Raw genomic sequence first — 27498 nt, forward strand, 5'->3', positions numbered from 1 at the left:
GATGAATGGATGGTTAGTTGGATGAATAGATGAATGGATGGTTAGTTGGATGAATAGATGAATGGATGGTTAGTTGGATGAATAGATGAATGGATGGTTAGTTGGATGAATAGATGAATGGATGGTTAGTTGGATGAACTGTGTGTTCGTCACAGTTCAGGATTTTTAAAATTTGGTTCATAGTTTTGACACAGTGACTGTTTAATGTTGTGTTTTTTTTTGTGTTGCTGCCTCTCGAGTGCTGTCAGGGAGTGACAGGCAGGTGTGTGGTTTCCATGGTTACCATAATGAACCATAGCAGCAGCTTCAAGCAGTTCTCTACTCTCCTCCAGTTTATACATCAGAACCTCAGCCTTTCAGTCAGATTACATTCAGCAAAAAGAAACCCCAGATGAAGATTGAGTTTTAACTTCAGTCTCCTCAGAAAGCTAAAAACTGCTGAGTCACTGCAGATTAGAAGAAACTGGTTCCATCAGAAACTGAATTGAAATTGCATAATTTGAAAATGAATTTATTGGTTTGAATKTGAATTAATTAGCTTTAAAACTGTCTTTTGTTGTATTTAATATTCAGTTTGACTCTTCAGTCTCTGASGTCACAAGTTTCGTCCCACAGACTCTGTTCCTGCAGATGTTTTGATCTTTTTTTCACCTCACACTCTGACGGAGCAACATTTCGAGGCGGTTAGCGCGTCACGACCCCATTCATGAGCGTCTCCGGTGAATAAGACARGATTTATCAGACTCTGTTCGCAGGCCGCACGTGAATACCGAGCAGGAAYCGGCGATACGTCACGGTGCCGACGTGTCCGTGAAGTCTCGAGGGCAGGGTGCTGAACGAGGAAAATAAACGACGCCTTTAAGGATTAATGCCGARGGCTGTGTGTCTGTGTGACTCCATGTATGTGCAGAAGGTGTTTATGAGGCGGCGCTCGATACCATCAGCTGTGTCTGCGAGTATCTCGGAGGTGATGAAATACAGAGACACACGTCCCAGAAGAAGCTCCCTGCAGGAATAATCTGAATGATTGGTGGGGGCTGTAAGACATGCACAAGCAACACTGACCGAATACCAAACACCTCTGTTTATCTGCAGGCGTTTCTCTGCATAATCCACATTGGAAGAAAAAAAAAAAGWATGTTGACGTTTTATTATTATTACATGAAAAGGCACCTCATCCATCTCAGGCCGGAAAATCAAAGCTCACAATTGGACGCATTTGTTTTCTAACAGCCGATGATATTTGGATTAAGGGTAGAGAGGACTAAAAATATTTGTCTTCGCTGCAGATTTGAGTCCAAAACCAAATGAAATGTGCCAAGAAGAAGAACCTTCTTTGGTTGGAGGCCAGTTGTGCATTATTAAATCATTAAAGCCCAGCGTTGATTGAAGCGGTCTGAAGATGGACGGCCTCTGAGTGGATATTGTAAATCTATGTGACATTAATTACTCTGGTGAAGGCTTGAATTTGGCTTCTGGCTGTCACCGTCCGCCTGYTGTGAAACCAAGGATTGGAACCAGGAACAAGTAGGGGTCTCTGCCATACATAGGGGGAGTTTCTTGGCTGTGTGGGTGGAGTTTGTAAAAAAAGCTGAGGTTCTGTAAAACCCGATTGGTCGGATTGACTTGTAGGGGAAGTTAAAAGATGACGTAATGCAATTAGTAAAATTACTGTGAACATGCAAATATGTTACTGACTTCAAATTTTGTGCAGCTAGCACCTTCTTGTTTCGAGCTACAACAAAAATTTATATTTAAAATTAGCCATCTTTTTATAGGTACTTTCTGTACTACTTCCTGAACTGTTATACTACACCGCAACTGCTTCGTGTTCATTCAACCAAATTATGGCTTCTTCAAACCCCACTCAAAATAGTTAACTGACCAATCACATCTTTARCAGACTCCTCCTACAAAAGTCAAGCAGAATATTCATGTATTTTCCAAACTCCGCCCACACCCCAAGAACCTCCCACTTAACGACTGCCGAGTCCCCCCTTCTCAACAGGAAAAACTTGACGACACATCAGCTAATTGTTTAACACTGTTTTAACATTGTTTTATCAGTGATAATAAAGCTTATTGTATTCTATTCTAATTCCATTTTACCTATATGTAAAGATTATCAGATCCAAAACAACAGCATGTACAAAAAACAACTCACAAATTGAAAAAACCGTTGTAAAGTTTTTATGTTTAGAGAACGTAGAAGTAGTACAATCATCCAGTGGTTTAAGAGACTTTTTTATGAGTACAGGACTACAAACCTTTCATCTCTTTCATTTTTATGATTAGTAAAAGTTTAGATTCTGACGTCCAAACAGGATATATATAAAGAAGTCCAAGAATACATCCCTGAGGAACTCCTCAGGACGAAGAAACAATACAGAATGCAAAACTATTAACCGTAAAGATTATTCTTAGTTTGATGAACAAGAAAAAAAAAATACTAAATGCTGTAAAGGAGATCCAGGCATCAATCTTTAATCATTTATTTAAAGAATAAACAGCTTCCTGGTTCTAGTTAACTTTTTCTTTTACTCAACTTTAACAAGTTGAACACGAGTCTTCTGTTCGTGAAGACAAACGTRGTAAAGCTCTGTTTGGATTTATACTCATGTACCTACAGTTCTGTCCTGGGCTTTACTGCCTGCTGTCAAACACCCACATGAACACAAAATCCATGAATTTTAATGTCCTCATTGCTCAAACGCAGCTGGATTATCATTTCTTGTCGCAGCCGACTCTTAACCAACAAAACACCACAGATCCAGGAAGCAAACCCCTGCTGGACCCGATTAACCACCAGCTTCATGTTCATCTCTAATTTCAATCCCATCTAATCCCTGCAGGGCTGGATGATGACCCATTAGCACACGTGGCCTGAAGTTCTCCCTCGACTGGAGTTTCTGGGAGCTCAGCAGATCTCTGCTGTTGTTAGCCATGAAATTATGACCCGCTGACGTCTGAAGCCCACTCTGATCCTGTCAGAGGAAATCCTCCTCCCGCGCTGCTGGATAAAACCCATTTGTGATGATCAGTGTGTTCAGCGCTGATTTGGAGACGAGAGTAATTCACTGTCATGGTGTACCCAATTTCCCTCAATCTGTCTCAACCYTCTCCTCTGAAACCAGAAACTGCCTCGTTCTCCCTGAGCTGAGAGGAAATGATGAGGAAGCTGTGCTTTGGATTTATAGGAGAAATGATGAGACGTTAAATCAAGAAGAGTTCAGAATGAAAGAATTATAAGTGTGTTTACAAACAAGATGCTAAAGTAGAAGAAAATAATCTGTATTGCAGATTTACCAAACTCCATTCAGCATGGTGTCTAGGATTGCTTGGAGATACTTTCAGCTGTGGTGACAGAATTTAACTCATGATCTGTTCACCTGACTGAGTTACAGACTATTTTATGTTTGSTGAAACTCATTACCTGCAGCAGACAGGTTGATTCTAAATGTTTACTAGAAAAAACTGTGTAAGCATTTTTTACAGAGTTAAAAAAATGTACGTAAAAGATAAAATCAGCAATACAGTAGCAAAAAGATAAACTGTAGCTAAAAACATTAATTACCAAAACAGCTAAAATATTAAATTTGCAAAACAGTAGCTGAAGCTAAATGAAACAAAGCCACACTTAAAGCTAAAATCATTGATACATGACTTCAGTACTGTAACAAAGTAAATATACTTAGTTACTATACACCTCTGGRTGACACCAACAGTTATTACCACAGGTATGCAGTTCTCTGAGTACGACTCTCAGCTACTAGCACACCACATTGCTGCTCAAAATCTGCAAAAACCACAGAGGTTTTGATACTTTTTGTGTTTTTGGCAGCCTTCTTGAATTGGTTTGCCTCTAAAGGGTTAAGCCTCATGCAGACTCAGAAGTGGGTGGCTGTGGCTCAGAGGTTTGAGCAGTCGTCCTCCAATGAAAAAGTCGGAGGTTCGATTCTTGGGCAGGAGCCTGAATTTCCCATTGCTTTTGATGTGACTGATTCAACTCTGAATGTGTTTATTGGCAAATAAATTCACAGTATGGGCTGTAAAGCCTTTTAGCAGCCTGGTTGGTAAGGAGTTGTAAAGGCACTGTACTTACCATGGAAGGAGTTGTGTAAGTACTGTATATTTACCATGGAAGGAGCAGTATAAGTACTGTGTATTAACCATGGAAGGAGTAGTATAAGTACTGTGTATTAACCATGGAAGGAGTAGTATAAGTACTGTGTATTTACTGCTTTTACATTTACCCACACACATCAGATCCCAGGCATCACAACCAAAGTGCAGACTCCTGGAGGTGAGTTTATAACTTTCTAAGACAAAGAGACCTGCCTCTCACAACCCTGCAGACCTGCAGGTTTAATATTCAACCATTTAATGTTTTTTTATTTTTTTATTTTTTTCACCGCTCTCTCCCCTCTGCTCCCTATTACCCTCCTCTCACTTTCCATCATTTACCAGAGCTCGTTTCCAGCTGCAGAGTGTATAATATTCTCCCCTTTTAGTATTTCAGTCAGGCTGGAGGTGTTGCCAGCAGCCCTGTCTAATAAATAGCCGGTGCTCCCTGCTGAGACACTTTGCCCTTTCTCTTCTCGTGGTAGGCTGGAAGGAAATCAGRAGCTTTTATTAAAGGGGGCAATTCTCCACCTCAACAGTAAGTTTAGGTTGTCAAACAGTGTGTGCAGCCYCGGATTACTGAACGTAGAGAGGGAGAGGTGAGGACGAGAGAATTAAATGCCCAGTTTTCAGTGAAGGAATGAAAATCACCCCCACCTTAAGCCGGGACTTAAGTCGGGTTTATACTTGGCAAGATACTCAGATAAACTGAGGTGTAGAAGTCCTGGAAAGTACTCCCACTGAAGCAGACGATCAGAAACAACACAGCGAAGGCACAGTTGGTAGAGTGGTATTTCTGGATGAGCGTGTCCTACGCTGTCACCTTGGGCCACAAAGAGCCGCCTGTGTCTCCATGCRGTCTCTTCTGTAAGCAGAAACTCTGCTTTCTGCTTCCACTGCTTTAAAAACCTTTTGCAGGAACATTTGCAAAGATGGCTGCATTTTCAAACAGCCTCGGCCAGCGGATAATTCAGCAAAGCGTCATGTAGCTCAGACCCTTTCTGGCCCGAAACATTCTGATCAATCACATTGTTCTTGATGCARACTATGCGAGACAACAGCTCTGTCAGGGGGTACACACAGAACCAGTTCTTGGAGGCGTAGTGAGAAAAAAAAGACATTTTCGTCACGTAAAAACGACAGGAAGACATGATTAATCATTTCTGATTAAGTTTAAACCGGTCTGTAGACACCTTCTGGTTATCTTGGTGGGACTTCAGAAAGAAGTGAGGAGGCGATGGAGGTCGAAGCCAACTCTTCCTGATGCTGGTATGAAGTGGTGGGCTCAGCTAACCAGGAAGCTAGCTTCACTAACTATTAATCTGCTAAACACTAACTGCTAAAATGGACAGCAGTGTGGGACTGACACAAACCTGTTTTTAGTTGAAGGTGGGCGGGGTCATCTCTGGCAGATCAGCCAATCCAAACCAGTGTGATATTTACAGTTTAACCTTTTCAGAATAAAAGCATTTCTTTAATGGAGTTTGTATTTTTATAAATCTTGTTTGATAAATACGTTCTCTACTGTAGTCAATTTTTGTTTTCAGTATTTAAATATTATTAAATGTTATTTAATTTATTTTTGACGCTCTTAGTTTGAATAGCTTGAAGTTTAGCTGCTAAAGATGCTACATGCTAACACACGATGCCTGACACGTCCAGCACTGCTTGTAAAAAGAGAGAGTTTTTATTTAATTTAGGACAAAAGGCATAAAAATAGAAGTTTTACACTTGAGTTTTTGTTTTGTGGACTTTAAATTAGCGAAACTTAATTTAGCAGAAGCTAATCAGTGCGCTAACAGTTTTCCAAGTAGGCAAAAAAGCTAGCACCCTAAATGAGAAGCAGTTAGTGGATTACCAGAACTGTGTATTGAGTTTAATTTAAATCTCTCCACCAGCAATGATAGATATTTTACTAACAAACAGATACACAAACATCTTCAACTCAGGTTTTGGACACGGGGGATAAAAATGTGTGGAAGATGGAAGAAAAACAGTAAAAGAAGTTGTAGCTCAGGCTTGTCTGCAGCCGACAGGTGGAGGTGGGGAAGACCTAACGAGACGCTGACAGCAGCACAAACACCGCAGGTGAGCATGAATCATTCCCCTGAAGTCATCAGGTCCGTCCTGGACTCCTGCTGACARGACAGCCGAGTCCAGCAGCCGTCACCACAGAAACAAGARGTTTCTTTACAGACTGGGAGTCACTCCAAGAAAAACTATCARCCARCCCAACCTGCAAGGAGTGACGAGCCGTCGCCTCATGCTGAATAAAACAACTGGATGGGTTTACAACAAACACTGGAGCCATGACAGCTAAAGTTTGTCAACAAAATAAAGGCTGAGCCATTGCTAGTTSTGTTTGTCACGACGCCAGCCTGACCTTTGACCTGACACGACTCCGTAAATAAATCCTGACCCCAGCAGACCTCCATAGGGACAACCTTCTAAACGGAAACACAAACAAAATATTACAGGAGTCAAAAACTGTCCAAAACCCAACCAGTCTCCATAAAACCACCTGAGATTTCTCCTGGAAATATTCATCTTTTATTACCCCAGTCATAAAATATTTCATTTAGTGGATCTGTTGCAGGACAAACGCAGATCGGTTCTGATGGACCAGTTTACAGAACATTTGGGGCTACAGCCTCGAAAGACCCGACTGATGAGAACAAAAAATAAAATAAAGATGATAAAAACAAATGAAGACAAAAAAGACAAAGATGAACAGAAAGACAAGATAAAAACTGACTGTTAATAAAAAAACCACGAATCAACAAGAGTTGGAAAAAAATGAAGGTGAAGACAAACATGATGAAACCAACAAAGTTAAAGGAAAAAAAAAAGAAAACTAAGATGACGTTACCTTACGAGAAAACAAAATAACCAAAAAAATGACAAAACTGAAAAACAAGAATCAACGTATAAACATATAAACAGTGTGAAATATACAGTACTTTGRTTCTTTAATTGCTTTTTTAATATATAAGTCTGGAAACACTAAAATATTTCTGAATCTATTTTTTTTAAACCAGATCTAAATGTTCTCACCTCCTCTGGTTCTCTCAGGGTAAAGGTGATAAACAGGTGAAGTCCAAACGGAGGCGGTGAGACGTGTGGCCGTAATGTGATTTAACTCGTTAAAGAGCATCAGGAGCAGAACCTTCATGTCTGAACGTTTGAAGCCAGCAGCCTGGGGGGTGGGAGCTAATGAAGTCCCGAGCCTCTAATTGGAAAGGATGATAGCGAGCAGGACGTTTGATTTTCCTGCCGAGGACTCGYGGAGAGCCGGACCGCCTGATTAAAGAGCTCTGAGCTCACTTTAATCCATCTCTTTTGTGTGTCTTAAAAAAAAACAAACATTATGATGAAGCTATTAAATGAAGTCAAACCTTCAGTTGATTAAAAGTTATTTGAATCTGTTTTATGGAAACAGTTAAGATGGTTTGGATGGTGGATTTTACAAGATGTTCCAACAAAGAATGAAAACAAACCACAAATGTTTTACTGAGGCGCCTCAATGAGAAAAACTATTTATACATATATTTATATTTATACTATTTGAATAAACTGAAAATATAAAAAAACTCATGAACTTCTATCCCCTTTAACATCACTTCCTGTTGCTGAACATCCAAATATCTCAACAATTATTCATTTCAACAGCAGAAAATTATTTTTACAATATGTTATTAATGTTATTTTTCCAAAAATGCTTTCATATGTTATAATAATTTGATGTGACGGACACTTTAAAGGTAAAATAAACTCTGTAGCTGTCAGTGAAAGTTACGACAGGTTGATCTCTACTGCCCTCGTTCAATCTGCTGCAGTGTCCACGCCAGGCCACWAGTTGGTGCTGCAGTTTTTGTATTAAAACAACATGTTTGCAGACATGGAATGARGAAGATACGAACGTTGTTTTGGACCGAGGTTGAGGACGGTTTCCTCCTAGACGTCTGGGCCTGGGATTARCTGTTCTTCAGGGTGGATGAAGGAGCTTCTCTGGTCGTTGTGACTCATACAGCAGACGGTTGAAGTCAGAGCTGTTAATGTTAACGGTGGAGGCGGTGTGTGTGTGTGTGTGTGTGTGTGTGGAGGGTGTCTGACCAGCGTTTCCTTTCATGTTGCTTCTTATCAGCCGTGTAATCAGTCCTCATCTCCTGATCTGCAGCTCGCTCGATGCCGAGTCCGATCGATAAGAACCTTCCTGCATTTACACACCTCTGCACTCGCTCTTTACCACACAGACACACACAAACACACTAACAAACACACACCGACACACTCCATCCCGTCTTTATTCGCCTCGTAAACAGGAACAAACAGAGCTCACGGGGGATCGATAGAAGCCTTCCCCTGGTTTTATTTTCGGTACCTGCAGCAGAAATATTACAATTCCTGCATAAAATACATCCGTCTGCAGAAGTGGACCTCAGTGATTCTGGTTGACCCGCTTCTGATTCTCTTTCTTTACTTCCTGAAACGTTTTCTATCCTCTCCTTACCCATATGTTTGACTTTCAGTTCTTCGCTGTATTTTATCTGATTTTTTTTATTCTTTTTCAAATTTTCAGTTTAGTTTTTCTTAACCTTTTCTATTTGTTTCCTTTTATTTAAAGACTAACTTAATTTATTTATTTAATTTCTCTTCAAAGGTCAGATATTCATGACTTCGATAAACCATTTTCAGTTTTCCTTTTTTTTTAATTTTTCTTTAATTCCTGATTCTTTTGCTCATTTTTCCAAAAAGGATTTTTCTTTTTCTTTTCCCTTCATTTCCTCACATTTACATCTCCTCCGTGTTCTCTTTTATTCATCTTCCCCTCAGGTTTCTACTTTATTTCTCCTCATTAATATCTCATATTTCCATCGCAGTCTTGTTTGTCCRGATCCATCATTTTCCCCCGGTGAGTTTTACGTTTCCTCTGTTGGAGCCTGAAATCAATCAGGAGCTTAAGGAGGAAGTGAAAGGATGAATCATCCTCGTGAGGATTCACTCAGAGGAATAAATTCATGTTTTACAACAAACAGCAGCACTGAGAGGTGAAACAGAAAAAAAACACACATATAGTGACGGATTGTTGGGTAAAAAACACCTAGAGTGAGTTGAATAAATTATAAAAAGAATAACAGACTTTATGAACTTCATAAAACAGAATCCACACTCGGATTTCTCTGGCAGCCTGTCATCGGGAAGTTATTTTGTTTATCCAAACAGAACCCACCGGAGGAGCAGATCTACGAGTTTTAAAAAGATTTTACTGAACCAGCAGGGAACTTTTTATTGTTTTATATTCGTTCACCCTTTGATTGGACATCCATGCTCCTGTGGTTTAAAGAATGATGCCACCCAGACATATTTTAAATATGTTACAAGCTAAAGTAAACTTTTTATTTTTGCCTCATTCTGACCTAACAATTTAACAAAACCCAGAGATGCATAACTGATGGTATGTTTTAGGGAACTTGAGAAATGGAGCTGATTCATCAACTGTGAAACTAAAATTACATGCTTTAAATGTTGCAACAAACAAGTTCAATGTTAGCCTAAATAAAGATAATTAAAGGCATAATTTACTGCTTTATCCAAACTTAACTATTTACTTTGTAAATATAAACTAAACTAAACCTATTCTCTTGTCTTGTAGGATGCTAAGAGCTCTCCAAAACCATCTGTGATTAGGGATGGGTGATAAATCAATAATGATATACACTCACCGGCCACTTTATTAGGTACACCACGCTAGTAACGAGTTGGACCCCCTTTTGCCTTCAGAACTGCCTCAATTCTTCGTGGCATAGATTCAACAAGGTGCTGGAAGCATTCCTCAGAGATTTTGGTCCATHRTGACATGATGGCATCACACAGTTGCCHCAGATTTGTCGGCTGCACATCCATGATGCYAATCTCCCGTTCCACCACATCCCAAAGATGCTCTATTGGATTGAGATCTGGTGACTGTGGAGGCCATTTGAGTACAGTGAACTCATTGTCATGTTCAAGAAACCAGTCTGAGATGATTCCAGCTTTATGACATGGCGCATTATCCTGCTGAAAGTAGCCATCAGATGTTGGGTACATTGTGGTCATAAAGGGATGGACATGGTCAGCAACAATACTCAGGTAGGCTGTGGCYTTGCAACGATGCTCAATTGGTACCAAGGGGCCCAAAGAGTGCCAAGAAAAGATTCCCCACACCATGACACCACCACCACCAGCCTGAACCGTTGATACAAGGCAGGATGAATCCATGCTTTCATGTTGTTGACGCCAAATTCCGARCCTACCATCCGAATGTCGCAGCAGAAATCGAGACTCATCAGACCAGGAAACGTTTTTCCAATCTTCTCTTGTCCAATTTCGATGAGCTTGTGCAAATTGTAGCCTCAGTTTCCTGTTCTTAGCTGAAAGGAGTGGCACCTGGTGTGGTCTTCTGCTGCTGAAGCCCATCTGCCTCAAAGTTCGACATGTTGTGTGTTCAGAGATGCTCTTCTGCCTACCTTGGTTGTAACGGGTGGTTATTTGAGTCACTGCTGCCTTTCTATCAGCTCGAAGCAGTCTGCCCATTCTCCTCTGACCTCTGGCATCAACAAGGCATTTCCGCCCACAGGACTGCCGCTCACTGGATGTTTTTTCTTTTTCGGACCATTCTCTTTAAACCCTAGAGATGGTTGTGCGTGAAAATCCCAGTAGATCAGCAGTTTCTGAAATACTCAGACCAGCCCTTCTGGCACCAACAACCATGCCACGTTCAAAGGCACTCAAATCACCTTTCTTCCCCATACTGATGCTCGGTTTGAACTGCAGGAGATTGTCTTGACCATGTCTACATGCCTAAATGCACTGAGTTGCCGCCATGTGATTGGCTGATTAGAAATTAAGTGTTAACGAGCAGTTGGACAGGTGTACCTAATAAAGTGGCCGGTGAGTGTATATCGTGATAAACACTTCATCAATGCCAATACAAACAAGAATGATATATATCACGATAAACATGTGATCAATATCAATAGAAAACAATAAAGATGTATATACATATATTGATAAACACGTAATCAATATCAATAGAAAACAATGATATCATGATAAACAGGCTATTAACATCAATAAAAAACAATAACGATATATATCATGATAAATGTGATCGATGTCAATAGAAAACAATAAAAAAATCTGATTCTTTTCTATAAAAACAGAATTGAGCATTAAGACCTGCAGTGTGAACGCAGTCTGTCAGTTTCTTTTTTTGCAAGTTAATTTCCTCCTCTAACTCTGACATTTAAACCCAGGGAGGAGCCGAAGATGAGGAGGACGAAGGTGAAAGCTGGAGGTGATGTATTGCTGACGGGGGGTCCAACCGGGGTTTGGGTCTCACAGCGGGACATCATCAACATCATCATGACATAAATTTATCTGTCCTCCGTCTCATTACGGCGGGTCAAAGTGAGCCGGAGGAGACTCGGGTCAGAACAGAGCAAATACGAGCCACGGACACGTTTACCAGGACATGGGGACGAACGGCCTGCGGCGCTGAAAGACAATTACCGTCCGTCTCAAAGGAAGAGACTCGCCTGAAAAATGGCTCATTTTCAAACATGGATGAAGCTTTGAAGATGTGGACTGAATATGAAATAACATTTTAATATACTAATCTCTTACAAATATTAAGTTTGACTCAAGTAAATGTGAAACAGTATAATGTGTAACCATATAATCTGTTGTTCTAGAATGATTTGATGTTCTTGTTTTGTTAACTGAGGATTATTGGTGTTTGAGGAAAAAAGGGGCAGTTATAAGATTTTGTTCTTCTCTCTGTTTCCCTTCATTTCGTTGTGTTTGTATTTTTTATTTTTATTGTGTATAACATTTTGTTTTTTAATGAAATGAATAAAAATGTATGAAAATGAAATACAAAGAAAGTTTCAACTTTTTCTTTGATCACGAAAACTGTCAATAAACAAAGAAAACTTCATCAACACTTTGTWCTGTTTGCTCTGAATTAAATCATTTCTCCAAACTAAATTTGGTTAAACATCATCTTCCAAAAAATAAAATATTAAATGTTGATTAGCATTCAGAAACTGTCACTGTAATTTGTCTTTCCTAAAACACAATTATCTTCTTCTCATAATAAAAACAGAACCTGATACAGTGTCWGTATTTTCTAATGAATGCAAAAGCAATAAACCTGAGAAGGTGGCTCCTTTGTGAGACCCAGACCTGGATCCTGGTCCGGATCCAGTTTTTTATTTTTGAAGGTAAAACCCTGACGGAGCATCTCTTCCTTCAATCAGAGCCGATGAGACGCAGCCGTACGGTCGACACAAACAAATGAGGGCAGCGCCCGCTGAGCGACCGAGTATTTACACAACAAATGGAGACGGTCCACACTGACAGCAGCAGTGTGTGTGTGTGTGTGTGTGTGTGTGTGTGTGTGTTGTGAACACATTAAATCAGAACATCTGCATAATCAAACACGAGACAACTGAAGGTTAAAAAAGACGGTTTCTTTATCAGTTTAAACAAACCTGTAGAAAAAGAAGACGGATGACTCAGAACCTCCGAAACCAAAACAAAAACTGGACCCAGACTGGACCTGCTGGGGGTTCTGGTTCTACAACTGGTTCTGGTTGACTTCAGCAAGTTCTGATGTTTCAGTGACCTCAGAGTTCTGTTTTTAAACTCCTAATCTCCTAATTTATGAAGTTTAACAGCTGAACAAAACTTATAATAAACAAAAGCTAAAACCAGCTAAAACAATAGCTTACAGCTAATAGGTGCAAGATATTAKTTACAAGCTAAAATATTAAAGAGTAGCCAAGAGCAAAAATTGCTAAACAGCACCTTAAGAGCTCAAAATCACAACACTGTAGTTAAAAGCCAAAACAAAAACAAAACAAAAAAAAACAGTAGCTAAAAGCAAATACCACAAATAGTGTCTGAATGCTAAAATTTMCACAACAGCAACTAAAAACAAAAACCATCAGAATAGTAGCTAAAAACTATGACCAGATAAACAGCAGCTAAATCTTAAGACCAGCTAAACAAAAGCTAAAAAGACCAGCATAACAGCTAAAAGTTAAGATTAGAAAAGCAGCTGTTAAAAACTGAAAAACTGCAGCTAAAGGCTGAAACTATCAAAAACGTAAAGCAAAATAATAATAATAATAAAAATCACAAACCATTAGCAGAAGCCAAATAGTAGCTAAAGTAACTAAATAGCAGCTAAAAGCGCAACAACTATAGGAGTCAACGCTGTTAGTGAAATATTTCATAAGCCACAGGACAGATTTGAATCAAACTTTCATCAGTAGCTGAACGTGTACAGGTCGGTTCTTCCAGTTGTTCTGGTTTGAGTTTTGTTAGTTTAGTTTAGTTGGTTTTATTCAGAGTTCAGCTCATTGTTTTGTATCATTTAGTGATATTTGCTGTTGAAAACCTGAAACCAGATTCTTCAAACATCTTCTCAGCCTGAATCTCTTAGCGAGGTTTATTTCTCCTGACTCTGAGGCAGAAAAGCAGACGTGTTCTACGAACTCACTCTGGTTTGCTCAGTTTATCGATCGGCCCAAAGAGCTGCAGCTCTACTGCTTCATCCAGCTGCTGCTCACTCGCTCCCCATTTGCTCCAGATAACACTATAAAATATTTGTGGCCTCGTCTGGCTTTAAATATATCTTGTGGCGTGACGCGGCGACTCTGAAGTGTCTTTTATGGTCTTATTACATCTTAACGACGTCCACTCTGGAGGAGGGAGCGCCGGGGGAATAAAAGCGGGAGCAGCCGGGAGCTGTCAACTGGATAAACATCTCAGACCGCCGCGGATCTGATGAAAACCAAGATCATCCAGATAGTTTTTCTGAGAGGGAGATTTTCCTGAAGAGGCAAATAAAAGCCCRGTCACACGGTGGCGGTTCAGACAACTTATGCTGACATCTGCAAATTTTGTCCAACYTGCTGAAGAAGAGGCAGTGAGTGACATGAAACCCCCCATGATTCCAGAAATCAGGGTGGGACCGGCTAATAAGGGCTAAACCCTGGTTTGAACCCAGGCCCGGCCATCGATTTTAAGTAACTGGTAAAAACTGGTATTGGGAAACCCCTATTAATTTACAACTCATCTTTATTAGTTATTTCATGGATAGATTGAGCCATAACTTCAGTTAGCAAAATATCTCCAGAACAAGTGGACAAATGTTTACGAAAATTTCCGAAAATACGTAATTATTGGACGTTGGTCAACCACCACAGCTGATCAAACCTATCAAACAAAGACAGCTGAAACTTCACAAGTTTATAAATACTGAGCTATAATCWGGTGTGGTKGTAGCTGAGAGTCATCCACAACAATATCAAGTGCTAACAGATGCTGGAAACTGAGAATCATTTCATTGTTTTTGCTTTTTGTGTTTAAAAAACAAAATCACAAAGAATTTTCTAAAGGCACAATTTACTGCAAAATGCTCTTTTTACAAATGGGTTTAATGTGACTTCAAATCACTCAACCTCCTCACTAAACTTGTCCAACAAACCCAAGAAAAACAAACTTTCAACAGGCAGATTAAGAGAAAACAGAACTTTTTCCAAGGACAAACCAATCGCTTCCAACTCAAGGCTAACCAACACRCCAAAGGTTGACTTTAGATGTTAGGGGTCTACAAGGCAAACTAGACACAAAACATCACTGACCTCCTCTGAGCAGCTGAGAGGAGGGCATCAGCATAAACAGACTCGGCTCATTACGAAGCAGCCGAGGCCGAGCGGGTCAACGGAGCGAGAGCCGAGAGGGTGACGGAGCTCTGAGCTCATTCAGGTCGAGACCCTGCGATCAAACAATCTGCTGCAAACCGCAAAGAGCTGAAGGTCAGASCTGCTTCATTAACAGCAGAAAATAAATTAGAGCCTAAAGGAGAAATCCTGGAGGTCAGAGGGGAAGATGAGACAGAAAGTAACCACCTCATTGTTGGTTGAAGCCGCCTGGACAATCGACTGCAGGTCAAGAATTCTGTAACAAAAGTTATCTAAGGTTTATAATCTAAATTTAACCAAGGATCCTGAACATTTAAAAACACTACCGTATGTCAAGCATGGTGATGACAGAATCACACGGTGCTATTGGAGCATCAACTTCACCTCAGATAAACCTATTCACCTACCAATCCTGGTGTTTGGGTGGGTTGTTGTATGATTGGATAGGTGGTTGGATAKATGTATTGATGAATGTAAYGTTGAATGMATGAATGGATGGATGGATGAATTAATCTTGTGTGGTTGTCTGGTTGGATGTATGTCGGGGGTTTGGATTGTGTGAATGGGTGGATGAATGTATGGTTAGATGGGTGTATATATAGATTGTTGGTTGGAAGGATGGATGGATGAATTAATGTATTGATAGTTGGAAGGATGGATGGATGAATGAATTAATGTATTGATAGTTGGAAGGATGTATGGATGGCTGGATGTATGGATGGGTGGACGGATGAATGGGTGGTTGTATGGATGGATAGATAGATGGTTGTATGATGGATAGGTAGATGAATGGCTGGTTGGTTGGATGGATGGATGGATGAATTAATGTATTAATGGATGTATAGGTTGTTGGATGGATGGATGAATGGATGGATGTATGGGTGGATGGATGGATGAATGGATGGTTGGTTGGTTGGATGAATTAATGTATTAATGGATGTATAGGTTGTTGGATGGATGGATGAATGGATGGATGTATGGGTGGATGGATGGATGAATGGATGGATGAATGGATGGGTGGGTGGGTGGATGGTTGGATGGATGGATGAATGAATTGATGGATGAATGTATTTATGGATGAATGACAATTTAGGTTTTAAAACTCATTGAAGTTGGATTCTGTATTTTATTACAGCCTGAAGAAAGAATTAAAATAAATCATTAAAGCCTCAAATTGAAGTCATTGATAATGCGGATGCAAACTTCTGACAAAACAGTAATATTTAGTCTAATAACTTTTCTCTGAAGTTCATTAAGTTGGTTTTTGATGTCTCACAGAAGAAATGAACTGAAACTTGATCATCTGCAGACACAGATTAATTTCTGTGCAGCAAACTTTTTCAACTTATCAAAATCCACAGAGTTTAACTGCGCATTCTTCTGCACTTTAAAAGTCGTTTATAAAACCACACCCCTTAAAAATTTATTTCAACCCTTTTAGACCAACATCTCCGCCTTCCCCTCCAGAGTCCATAAATTAATATTTCATGTTTTTCGATCGTGCTCTCCCAGCTCTGAGTATTACACGATACAAAGAGGCTGTAAAAGAGCAGGGAATTGTTTTCATCCATCTGTTAACTGAAACTTTCTGCACAGAGTCCTCGGATGAGTTTTTAAATTGACTCGAGTGGGACGAGCAGATGTCGACACYGTCGCACGTTTCAGCTCACGTTAGCTAAGTGGCTGCAGCGCCGCGGCGTCGCCTCTCAGACCAGAGAGACTTTTAATTTAATCTGGAGGTTGAGCAGTGTTGGTGTAAACACAGTGCAATATTAATGCTCTAAGACTCCAGAACAGATTTAGTGTTATTCTCCTTTTTAAAGTCCCACATGTGACGCGGTCTGAGCAAATTAAATCAACTTAGCTCACTTCCTCTCTSCTTTAATCCGATTTCGGGACGTTTAAATCTTCTTTCAGTTTGTTTATTATTTACAGACAAAACTTAGAGAGAAGTTCTCTCAAACACTGTTGTTCTGTAAACTTTGCCTCAAACCGAGGAGTTCATCATGAGTGAGACGGATCGACGGCTCGGGCCGGAGATCTGGTTTGTTTGACAAGACACACTTTAAAACTTATCTGGTCCAGGTCTGGCCCATGCAATGCACTAATACTCAGCCCAGACAACCAAAAGAATGACAGCATTTTGGTCCATGCATGGATCAGCATCTCATAAACCAAACCACAACTGGACCAGTTGTAGCATAGGCTAATTTGGGCTACATAACCCAATCTACAATCAGGACAGCTGTAACACTGACAGARTTGGGTCACATCAACCAAAGTACACTTTGAAACTTTTCTGGTSCAGGTCTGGTCCAGGAAATGCACTACACCCAAAAAGATGACGGCTCTTTAGTGGCCCAGATGTGCTTTGCCAGAAGTGGTCCGTGCATGGACCAGCACAATGTAAACCAAACCAAAACTAGACCATATGTGGCACTGACTAATTTGGATCATATAAACCAAATCACAACCAGGCCAGTTGTGGCACCCACAGATTTGAGTGGCACTCAGAGTTAAACAGTCAGCTGAAGTGGTTCTGATGACGCCACCTCTGGAACACCTCCTTAAAGAGGTTTTCTTGGCAGGTCCTACTGGGAGGGAACCCCCAGGATAGACCCAGATCTCCACAGATGGACTATGTATCCTCTCTATTCTGAAAACATTTTGGGAATAAAGACAAGTGGAACCCAATAGATGGATGATTCCAATGTTGTACTTGGTGGTAAATGTAATTRTTCAGTTGCGTCCAACAAATCTCTTGACTCTGTTTTCCATAATGTCCCCATTCAGACCACAGAGGCTGCACTGACCAAAACACAATCATTTGTTCCTGTATTGTTTTATAACAGGAAATTGGTTTTAAATCTGGATCTGAATTGGGTTTATGATTTGGACTTGTTGTGAATTGGGTCTATATAAATTAGGTCAACACTGTAAGGCATCAAAAACACTTAAGAAAAACAGTTGAATCAGGAACGCAATAAATGGTGCAACATTCCTCAGTTACTGTAATTTCTATTTTATGTCTAATTCCACAATTTCATTCATCCTTTAAAGAAATTTTAGGTCAGAAACTTAGCAAKAAAAGCCCAAAATGAAAGAAAATAACTAAACCACAACTTTTCAAAGAAAACTTCTGTGGTATTGCAAGACTACAGTGGATTCCCCAAAGAAACATTATTTATTTTATAAACTTTTGCTCTGAATAAACCAACAAGGATTTGTAAAGTTTCTGGGTATGAGTGGGTTTTAAATTGGTAAACACGTCTACACTTACGAGTTAAATCCTAACTCCCTGGTCAAAAAAGTGGTCTGATTGATGATGAGTTATTTTCTTCACAGGTTATATGTTTGATCTAATTTAAAAATAAAAAATCATTAAACATGATTTCCTGCCTGATTCTGATGTCTCCATAGAAAAAATGGTTTCATGTTCAGAAGCAGACCAGAAGAAAAGTAATAAAAAATCTTTGTGATCACACGATCATACTTCATTTGCTTCTGCAGGACATGAAAGAGAATAAAGCCCGTAATGTGGAGCGGTGATTACTTAGTGAGTGCATCAAAGCACAGGGACTGCAGATAACTGGTTTTATTCGCTGGAAGCTGGAGCTAAAAACACTCTTCCAATTACCTTCCTCTCTTCTCACCTTTCTTCTCTGTTCGTGTCTTCATCTACAACCTGCCTGGCTCTATTATCAGAGCCTGAATGCATTTTCAGACTTCAGAGGCACATAATTGAAGGTAATGAAAGGAGTTTGATTATAATTACAAAAAAACAGGAAAGAAAATCATCAAGTAACGTTATTTTCTGGGACTCTCTGGATCAATTTGCGAGTCTTTGTGACCAGACCGTGTGTTTGTTTCTGAATGTGTGAGTGGGAGTGACTTCATGCAGGTGTGGAAAAACAACAACAAAAAGCATGAAAATACTCTGACAACCAAAACGACAGAAGGTGGAGAATTTTCTGCCCTTCAGGCACAGAGGACTCAAGAGAGCTCGAGGGGGTTTCTAACTCAGATTTATTTGCCTTCAACATTTCCTGTCACGGCACAATTAGTTCAATGCCAAAAGCATCGTCTCGCTCTCATTTACATACAACTCAAACATTTTAGATGAAATTCAAGTATTTACCTTGAGCTGTAAAACAAAATGCACATGTAATCAAACAACAGTGATGTTTCAGCATATTAAATAACAGCAATGCAGGAAAAGACAAAATGAAGCAACACAATGCTAAAAAACTWAATTAACAGAGTCCACTGTGACTAGAGACTGAAACAAAACAAACCAGAATCCTTCAAGTGTAATCTTATGGAAGGACTGGGTTGATTAGTTGGTTAGATTGGGTTGTGATGGTTAAATTGGGTTGATTAGTTGACTGGGTTGACACAGTTATGGTGCCCTAAGTTTATTGATTGGGTTAGGTTGGTTGCCTTATTTAGGATGGTGGAACTGGAGAGGTTGGGTTTGATTGGTTGGTTGGGTTGGACTGGTTAGATTATCTTAAACTGATGTATTAAGTTGGATAAGCTGAATTTAATTGGTTAAACTGGATTTTTAGCCTGCCTTAAATTGATAGTTTAAGTTTAATTTACCCTAAATTGGTTGGTTGGTTGGGTTACATTGACTGCCTTTAATTGACAGGTTAAATTGGTTGGTTTTTTTAAGCTTGCTGGTTGGGCTTGTTAAATTGCATTGGTTGGTTGGGTTGGACTAGTTAGATTATCTTAAACTGATATATTAAGTTGGATAAGCTGAATGAAATTGGTTAAACTGGATTGTTAGACTGCCTTAAATTGATAGTTTGTTTAGGGTTAATTTACCCTAAATTYGTTAGTTGGTTGGTTGGTTGGTTGGTTGGTGGGTTAGACTGACTAGACTGACTTTAATTGACAGGTTAAATTGGTTAGTTTGTTTTAAGTTTGCTGGTTGGGCTTGCACTAAAGTGGTTGGTTGGGTTGGACTGGTTAGATTATCTTAAATTGGTAGATTAAATTGGTAGGTTGGTTGGTTGGTTGGTTTAGGTGCATTAAGGTGGTTGATTGGGCTGGATTGGTTAGAATGCCTTCAATTGATGGATTGAGTTTGTTAGGTGGCTTTAAGTTGGACTCACTGATACTTCACATTATTGACTTTAGCTGAAAACCTCTATGTAGAACTTGCTGAATTTTACCAACATCTCAAATTAAGAGTGAGCTACAACCCTGACACAGGTTGAAAGTAAATGTGTGAAAACAAAATCAAACCAGTTCAGTTGCCAACATTGTAACCCAACAAATAATGTCAGAGTTTATTATGAAATTTTAAAAAAGTACATTGACGTTTTGCCACTTTGTTAGGGAAGTTTTATCCTTTCCCAAAGAAACTGAATTTTATCAGATTAATACTTTTTAAATGATTTACACACAGATCCCCACCTGGCTTCCTCCTGCTGGATTCCTGATGTTAACAAGACACTAATCCTGGGCATTAAGCCGGCTGTTGTCTTTGCTCTCTGCCTGTGAAATTTAAGTACCTCTGGCCTTGCCCACTCTTTGCTCAGAGCTGTATACTGTATTTATCAGTACAGTCGGCTGCTTCGCCGCTCCCTCTCTAAGCTCTGTGGGGAAAACCATCGGCACTCATCGCCTGAGTGAGCAGTGCTTATTTTGGAACTGGAGTTCGATTCGAGGCGGGTCTGAGCGGGTGCAGCTCGCAGAAAAATTTGTTCGGGGAATATCGGCTGACCCAGTGACTTAAAAACCACTGCTGCTGTTGCAAGGTGCTGCACTGCAGATATTTATTTAACCCTCATGAAAAGGAACTTGACTACACCTATAATAGCATTTATTTCAAAAAATACACTAGAGGTCATTGGATGGATTGCTTTCCATGTGTTTTTGTTATTTGTAACATTTAAATTCTGTTTTAATTTCTTAAAGGTTCTTCAACTACTTTCACATGTTGGCATTAATAAGTTAGACTAAAACACAGAGTCAAAACTAAAAGCTATATTGTTTGACAAAAAATGTATATTTTGTAATAGTTTCTATGTTCTACATCCATATATGGGATAAAACAATCAAGCGTAACGTTTAGTAAATWAGCTTAGGGGGTAATGCCATACATAAGTCATTAGCGACAAAGCTAAATTAGCACAGGAGCTTATGACATATATTGCCATACACTGTATATATAAGCTCTGGAGCTAACGCCATGTATTGCCAAATTAGCACAGGAGCTAAAGCCATATTAGCTCAGTAACTAATGACATTTTACCATGTAAATGTATGCTCAAAGCTAAAAGGCTAAAGCTGAGYTGAGCCTTTCATGAATCAGCTCTGTTGTCCTCCATTATCCTTTTAAGTTGCGGGCTGAGTCATTTCATTCTCCTCTGTCAAACTGAATCAAAAAAATCATATTTCTGATAGAATTCCACAGAGCTGATGACGATATTCCTGGTGTTTGTTTAAATTCTCGTCTCGTCTCTGCTGGAAGCTGCTCAGTGTTTCTGACTGAACTGCAAATATCTGCAGAGCCCAGAGATAGCAGCTCCATGGATTTCCAATGACCTCAGCTGGGCCAATTAAAGACATTCGCAGAGGATGATTATGTATTTTTATTGTCGGGGCAGAACGATGGGCTCGGTAATGACATGTGGCAGCTTTATTAACCTCTTCAGCCTTATCAGGCGTCAAATGGACAAAAGAACAGACAGCAGCTTATCTTCAGCTGTTTTTAACAGCTGAACCTGTCAAACATCCTCCATATATACATATTATTCTTGAATATTTTCAAACTGAAAACCCCAAAAAGGCTCAAATGGGACACAGGACTTCTGAATCCAGATTCAAACTTACTGATTAAAACTAGTGTTTTGTGATTTTTTTTAATTTAATATCTCCTAATAAAGGAAACAAAGTCAAGGCAAGTACTTTATTAATAAATTTAAAACAATCTTTATTTGTTTGGAAAATTTAATTGAATTTTATATCTTTTGATAAAAAGTTTAATACCTAGTTTACGCTCTGCTTGCTTAAACGTGATTTTCTCTGTGTTTTTGTACCGAAGAGTTGTTTTTTTTTTTAATTCTGGTGAGCTTTGGATGTTTTAAATGCACTTCATGAATAAACTTGATTTGATTTAATTATCCTCCCTGCAGGATGTCTGAGCTGCTTCACAAAGATCCTGCTGAGGGAGAATATGCTCGACGTATAAGAAATGATGGATGATTGTGGTGCGGACAGATCTTTTTTGTGTGGTCTTTTTAAATTGAGGATGACAGTTTTCCATTTTTTTTATCTCAAAATTTGATGTGGTGGTAGTTGAGAGTCATTCCCAAAACACACAAACAGATCTAACAATATCTTACAACATCGATACATCAATGTATCGACGTATCGATACATCGACGTATCGATATGTCGACGTATCGATATCGATACATTGACGTATCGATACATCGATATATTGATGTATCCATGTTGTAAGATATTGTTAGATCTGTTTGTCTGTGTTGGGAATGACTCAACTACCACCACATCAAATTTTGAGATAAAAATGTATCGATACATTGATGTATCGATACATCGACGTATCAATACTTTTTTTATCATTTAAATGAACAATGATTCAGTTACATCGAGGCAAAACAAAAACAATTCATATTGTCACCATATGCCTGATGTAGACAGATATTTTTTACAGACTTGTGAATTAAATTGAATAGTTCGTATCATGACAGACTTAGTGATTTAGAGAAACATCGTATCGTCATCTAAACGATACGATATATAATCGTATTGTGATGAACTGATCTACACCCCTAGATCTTAGTTTGAAACTGTAGCAGTGACATGCATTCCTTCAATCTGAGCCCTTTCCTCTCTGCTTTTATTGCTTTCCAGTCAGAGCTTGTCCCCTGCTGCAGAGTTTTATTTCCTCTTGGTAGCAAAAACTCAGCATCCTGCCTCGTTAAAAAGAAAGTRAAAATGCACTTTTCTCGTTCACCTGAGTTACATCACTTTCAGAGGAACAGCACGGAGGAGGAATATAAGTGACGTTCCAGATGAGTGCACTAGGTAAATGATAGTAGATTTGTTATTTTTAAGGTAAATAAATGAGAAATCTCACATTTTAAAACTGCATTAGTGAATCAGCTACAGGTGGGTTTCCAGCTCATTAATAAAAAAAAAACATGGAGAGGAAATGTGTGAATGTCAGAGCAGAGCGAGCCTCAGTAGCGGGGATAATTTATTACTTACAAGAATCTCTGTAGTCTCTCTGAAGCCACCGGATGGTTGTAGAAGCACTGAACCGTCCACCTACTTAGCAAATCATCTATTCAGCTTTTCTAGTTGAAATTTTGACCTCCCAGGGTCCAGGCGGCATAATTTCTCCCTTTTATAGCTCGGGAATATGGTAATTTGATCAACAGCTCAGTAATAACCCTCACACTGGGCCTCCCTGTCAAACAAATTTTATAATTTCCATTTAATTTAATGCTGAAATCTTGTGACATGGCTTTTTGAAAAGGGGAAAGTCAACATTAAGCCTCAGTCTGTCACCACCTGCAGGCAGATTACGTTTCCCGTCTCACTACAAAATGTTCATTTTCGCAGCTTTAATTGTATGCAGATGCTTTGTTTTGGTTGGGGAAAAGTGATTTTGTGACACGTTTCTGCTCACACAGGAAGTCGCAGCGACTAAAACAACTCTGTCATGTCTTATCTCCTGTCAGGAACACAAAACTCATTTCTCTAAAGGCCTGCAGACCTTCTCCCCCCTTCAGTTCCTCCTCTAAAGACAGATTTTTAAAAATCCTCCTCATCCTCTCCTACATGTTGTCATCACGGGGCTCTTAAACACGACCAGGGCCCTCTCCTATCACTTCTGACTGCTTATAATGCTAATGTAAGCATTAGATTAGTCTGATTTGCATTTAATGTGTGTCAGCTTTACGCATCACATCAGCMTTGTTATGGAAGTGTTGAGGACGGTGCAAAAAAGTGCAAATGTACCGTAATACATCAGCAGAACAACAATAAACCAGCTGTAAAATTCTACAATTAAAGCTTCACTAAACAGATAACAGCAACAAATATGTTCAGAAAATAAAACAACAACAACAGGCTAGATAATATTTATTCAAACTTCAGCCCTTTTATCACATGATGTAAACATTTTTAACAGCTGGAGTGTCCAAATGTATCACCAGGTACTCAAGTACTTACCGTAGGTTTTAACTGAATTCAGCAACAGATTTTACCTTAAAATKTGTCATCAAATTTCAATTAAAATGTATCAAGTTTACGCTTTACCTTTGATAAAAAAGTGTTTTTATTGCTGCTAAAACTGATACTTTCCAAGACACTAAAAATCAAATTAAAGCATTGTTAAAGTAACAAAAATCACCTTATTATCTGTTATAAATAAAAATAATAATAAAAAGTCAAACAACTGAGGAAAAGTTGATTGTTCAGATGAAATAAATCAAATTTCAGTACTTTTAAATGGCAACAGTTGAGTGCAGTCTTTGAATTTGTAAAATCGTAACCCTCAATAAAGAAGCAGTAAATTATACTGCTTTCCATATTTTGTCAAGTTCACATATTCCCTTTGTTGAGGAAGTGTTAAGTACAGTGGCTAAAATTTCTTAGTTAAGATGCTGTAAAAATTACATTAAGTTTTGTTTGACTGATATCAGAAACAAATATCCTAAAAGAATCTTCAAGCACCGATTGGAGGGGAAAAAAAGAAGTAATTTTTCAGTTCAAGTGCATCAAATTTCAGCACTTTGATTTTGTAACAACTGGAGCACCCGGATGTTTCAGCTGCTCACTCACCCATAACTCGGAGCCTCTCGGCGCCCACCACCACTTCCTGCTCGTCTGCAGAGAAGAGCAGCTTCCCAGAGGTGGATTTGACTTCAAACATCTTGCCTTGTGCTTTAAATCCACTGGATCCTAAATCAAACACAGAGAGAGAAGATGTCAGAGAGCTGAAGCTGCACCTGACATCTGACTGAAACTATTCTGAAAGAATAAAACTAAAGATACATTCAGAGGATTTAATGTGTCCTGGATTTGATGTTTTACAGTCACTGATTTACTGTTTTAAATTTCAAAGAGTTTTAATGAAAATTTGTAGAAGATTTGAATACACGTCACCAAAATATAAAACTGTAGTGTTCTACAATTATTTAATCTAAATATATCTATATAGCAAAATTTGTCTGGTCCAAGTCTGGCCCACACAATGTAACACCGACCAGACGTGGTTTACCACAGGTGATCCATGCATGGGCCAGGAATACAAAAAACTAACTAAAACTGGGCCAGTTGTGGCATTGACAGAATTGAGCCATATAAGCCAAACCACAATTGTGGAATGCTCTCTTCAAAACAGTGCCATCATTGCCAGACCTGGCCCACATGCCAGCAGTGCCAGCTTGGCTCTAGATCTGGCCCTCACCTGTCTGTTCTGTGGGAAAGGTTTYAAATGGTCACAATTTTTTTGAAAATTTAAAATTCTTGCAACACCTTACAACTTACAAATTAGTAAAAGGTGTCTAAATGTAAATTAGCCTGTAAAACTAAAATGTGAATAAAAAAACTGATATCCTTAAAATTATGAAAATATAAAGTTTGAAAACAAAGTTTTGGTGATGAATGGACTTAAAATTGGATTATTTGAGGCAGACTAGATGAAAAGCCAACAAGGTCATCTGAAAACTCTTTAAAACTTCCAGGTCAACACAGAATAATACTTTCTGAATAATACTACCATGTAATTCTACAGTTTATGAACAGGAAGTGGCTTACAGAGCAACACAATGATGCCGAACACCCCAGTTGATGGACCAAAGAACAGTTTGAAAAGAATCCAGTTAATGTTTGGAAATGGCCGATTCAAAGTCCTGACCTCAATCCAATAGAAATGCCGTGGAAGGAGCTGGAGTCAGCAGTTCATGTGAGGAAATCATCTAAAACTGCAGATTAGAACCTGATTTGTTTAGCTAAAACTGGACGGAGCTGATGGTGCAGAAAGAGGAAGTGTTTAGTTATTGCTGATAAAGTTTATTTATTCCTCAATGTGGATCGTTTTCCTCAATAAAATAATTAGAAAAGCAAATACTTTGTGACTGTTTTTTAATTAAAGTACATTTAATGGACACATCTTACAGAGCTGAGATGTTTGTGCAGAAACAGGAAGAGCAATTTGAAACTTTTCGGCACAAATTATGCAAATGGAACAGATTTTAACACATTTAAGGTAGAAATTTGCTACTTTTAATTAGTTTTTATTCTGATGGAAATATAAGATGTCAGTCGATATAAGGTGCAGACAGGAATACACAAAAGAGTAATAAAAAACTCAGCAGATATGATGAAATGCCTTGAAACCACAGACAACCATATATAATTTGTTGATGAAAGAGTTTCTCACAATAAATAAATAAACATGAGAATAAAGCCGCTGAAATTAGAGTCTAATTGCGGGAAACTCTGCGTCCGTCAAGCAGGAATGATTGACACACAGAAGAATTGATTGTGTCACTCTCCATCCTGGACCTGAACTTCTTCCCTAAACAAGAACACGACTCGCTCATCCGTGGAAAAACACTGGCGCGTGATTCACCAGCGTCCCTTTCACAGCGAGGAGGCAAAGGTCGGCACGCTCTTAATTTGAAAGACACTTCCTGAGCTCGACTCACCAACAGGCTGTGAACTCTTTCAGAGAGTGACAGGTGCAGAGGAGGGGACAGGTATCAAAAAAGACTCGGAGCAGGAAAAGAAAGGTAAATTCATGAAGAGTTAAAAAAAACAAAATTAAATGCGTCTAAAACAGTACTTTAGAACTGTCAGAACCGGAGCTTCTGTCGGATCACATTTAAGAAACATCAGAAGGCTACATGAAAGCAGTGAGGCCGTTGCTGAGTCTTACCTGTTACAAGCTGCGTGAGCAGCTGGTTGTTGTTGTTTACGATGTTGACCGAGACGTTTCTGGACGACTGCAGGAACAGTGGACGGCCCTGCGGAGACATTGAGCTGTTAGCAAACATTCAGCTTCAGACTCTGAAGCTGTTTACAACAAGGTGAACAAACCAGAACTACAAGTTCACACATTCTCTTGTTGTGTTGAGTTTCCCTCCAGAGTCAACTTCAGAACCAAATTGTAGCTGTGCTCAGAACTTTGATGGTGGACATTGACACTAGGGGTCAGGGGTACTGGTGGACAGGGACTCTGGTGGACAGGCATAGTGGACAGACAGACTGGTGGACAGGGACTCTGGTGGGCAAGGACTGGTAGAAGTGGGTCCTGGTGTTCCATCAGTTTCCAGTTCAAGACAAGCTTTAGCATTGGTGGTTCATGAGTATCAGAACCAATTTTCTGTATTTTAGTGGGAGAGTTAGGGTCTTCATGGAGCCCTTGAACAGTAGTGGGATAGTTAGGGTCTTCATGGAGCCCTTGGACAGTGGTGAGACAGCTGGGGTCTTCTTGGAGCACTTAAACAGTGGTGGGACAGTTACGGTCTTCATGGAGCCCTTGGACAGTGGTGAGACAGTTAGGGTCTTCTTGGAGTCCTTGGACAGTGGTAATGGTGCGTTCACACCGAACGCGATTTCAGCATCA

General features: G+C 39.4%; 1 protein-coding gene across 4 annotated transcripts in view; it reads right to left on the reverse strand.

Annotated features, from left to right (window-relative positions):
* Nucleotides 1-27498, reverse strand: part of sgcd (sarcoglycan, delta (dystrophin-associated glycoprotein)) — a 219560-nt gene that overhangs the window by 57524 nt on the left and 134538 nt on the right. For all 4 annotated transcript variants that reach the window (XM_014004073.1, XM_014004076.1, XM_014004074.1 and 1 more), the window contains 2 exons: nt 26809-26896; nt 24708-24827 (listed from right to left, as the gene is read on the reverse strand). In XM_014004073.1, the coding sequence (XP_013859527.1) occupies nt 24708-24827; nt 26809-26896 (208 nt within the window). The remainder of the gene's footprint in view (nt 1-24707; nt 24828-26808; nt 26897-27498) is intronic.

Source organism: Austrofundulus limnaeus, unplaced genomic scaffold, assembly GCF_001266775.1.
Source record: "Austrofundulus limnaeus strain Quisiro unplaced genomic scaffold, Austrofundulus_limnaeus-1.0 Scaffold21, whole genome shotgun sequence".
NCBI lineage: Eukaryota > Metazoa > Chordata > Actinopteri > Cyprinodontiformes > Rivulidae > Austrofundulus > Austrofundulus limnaeus.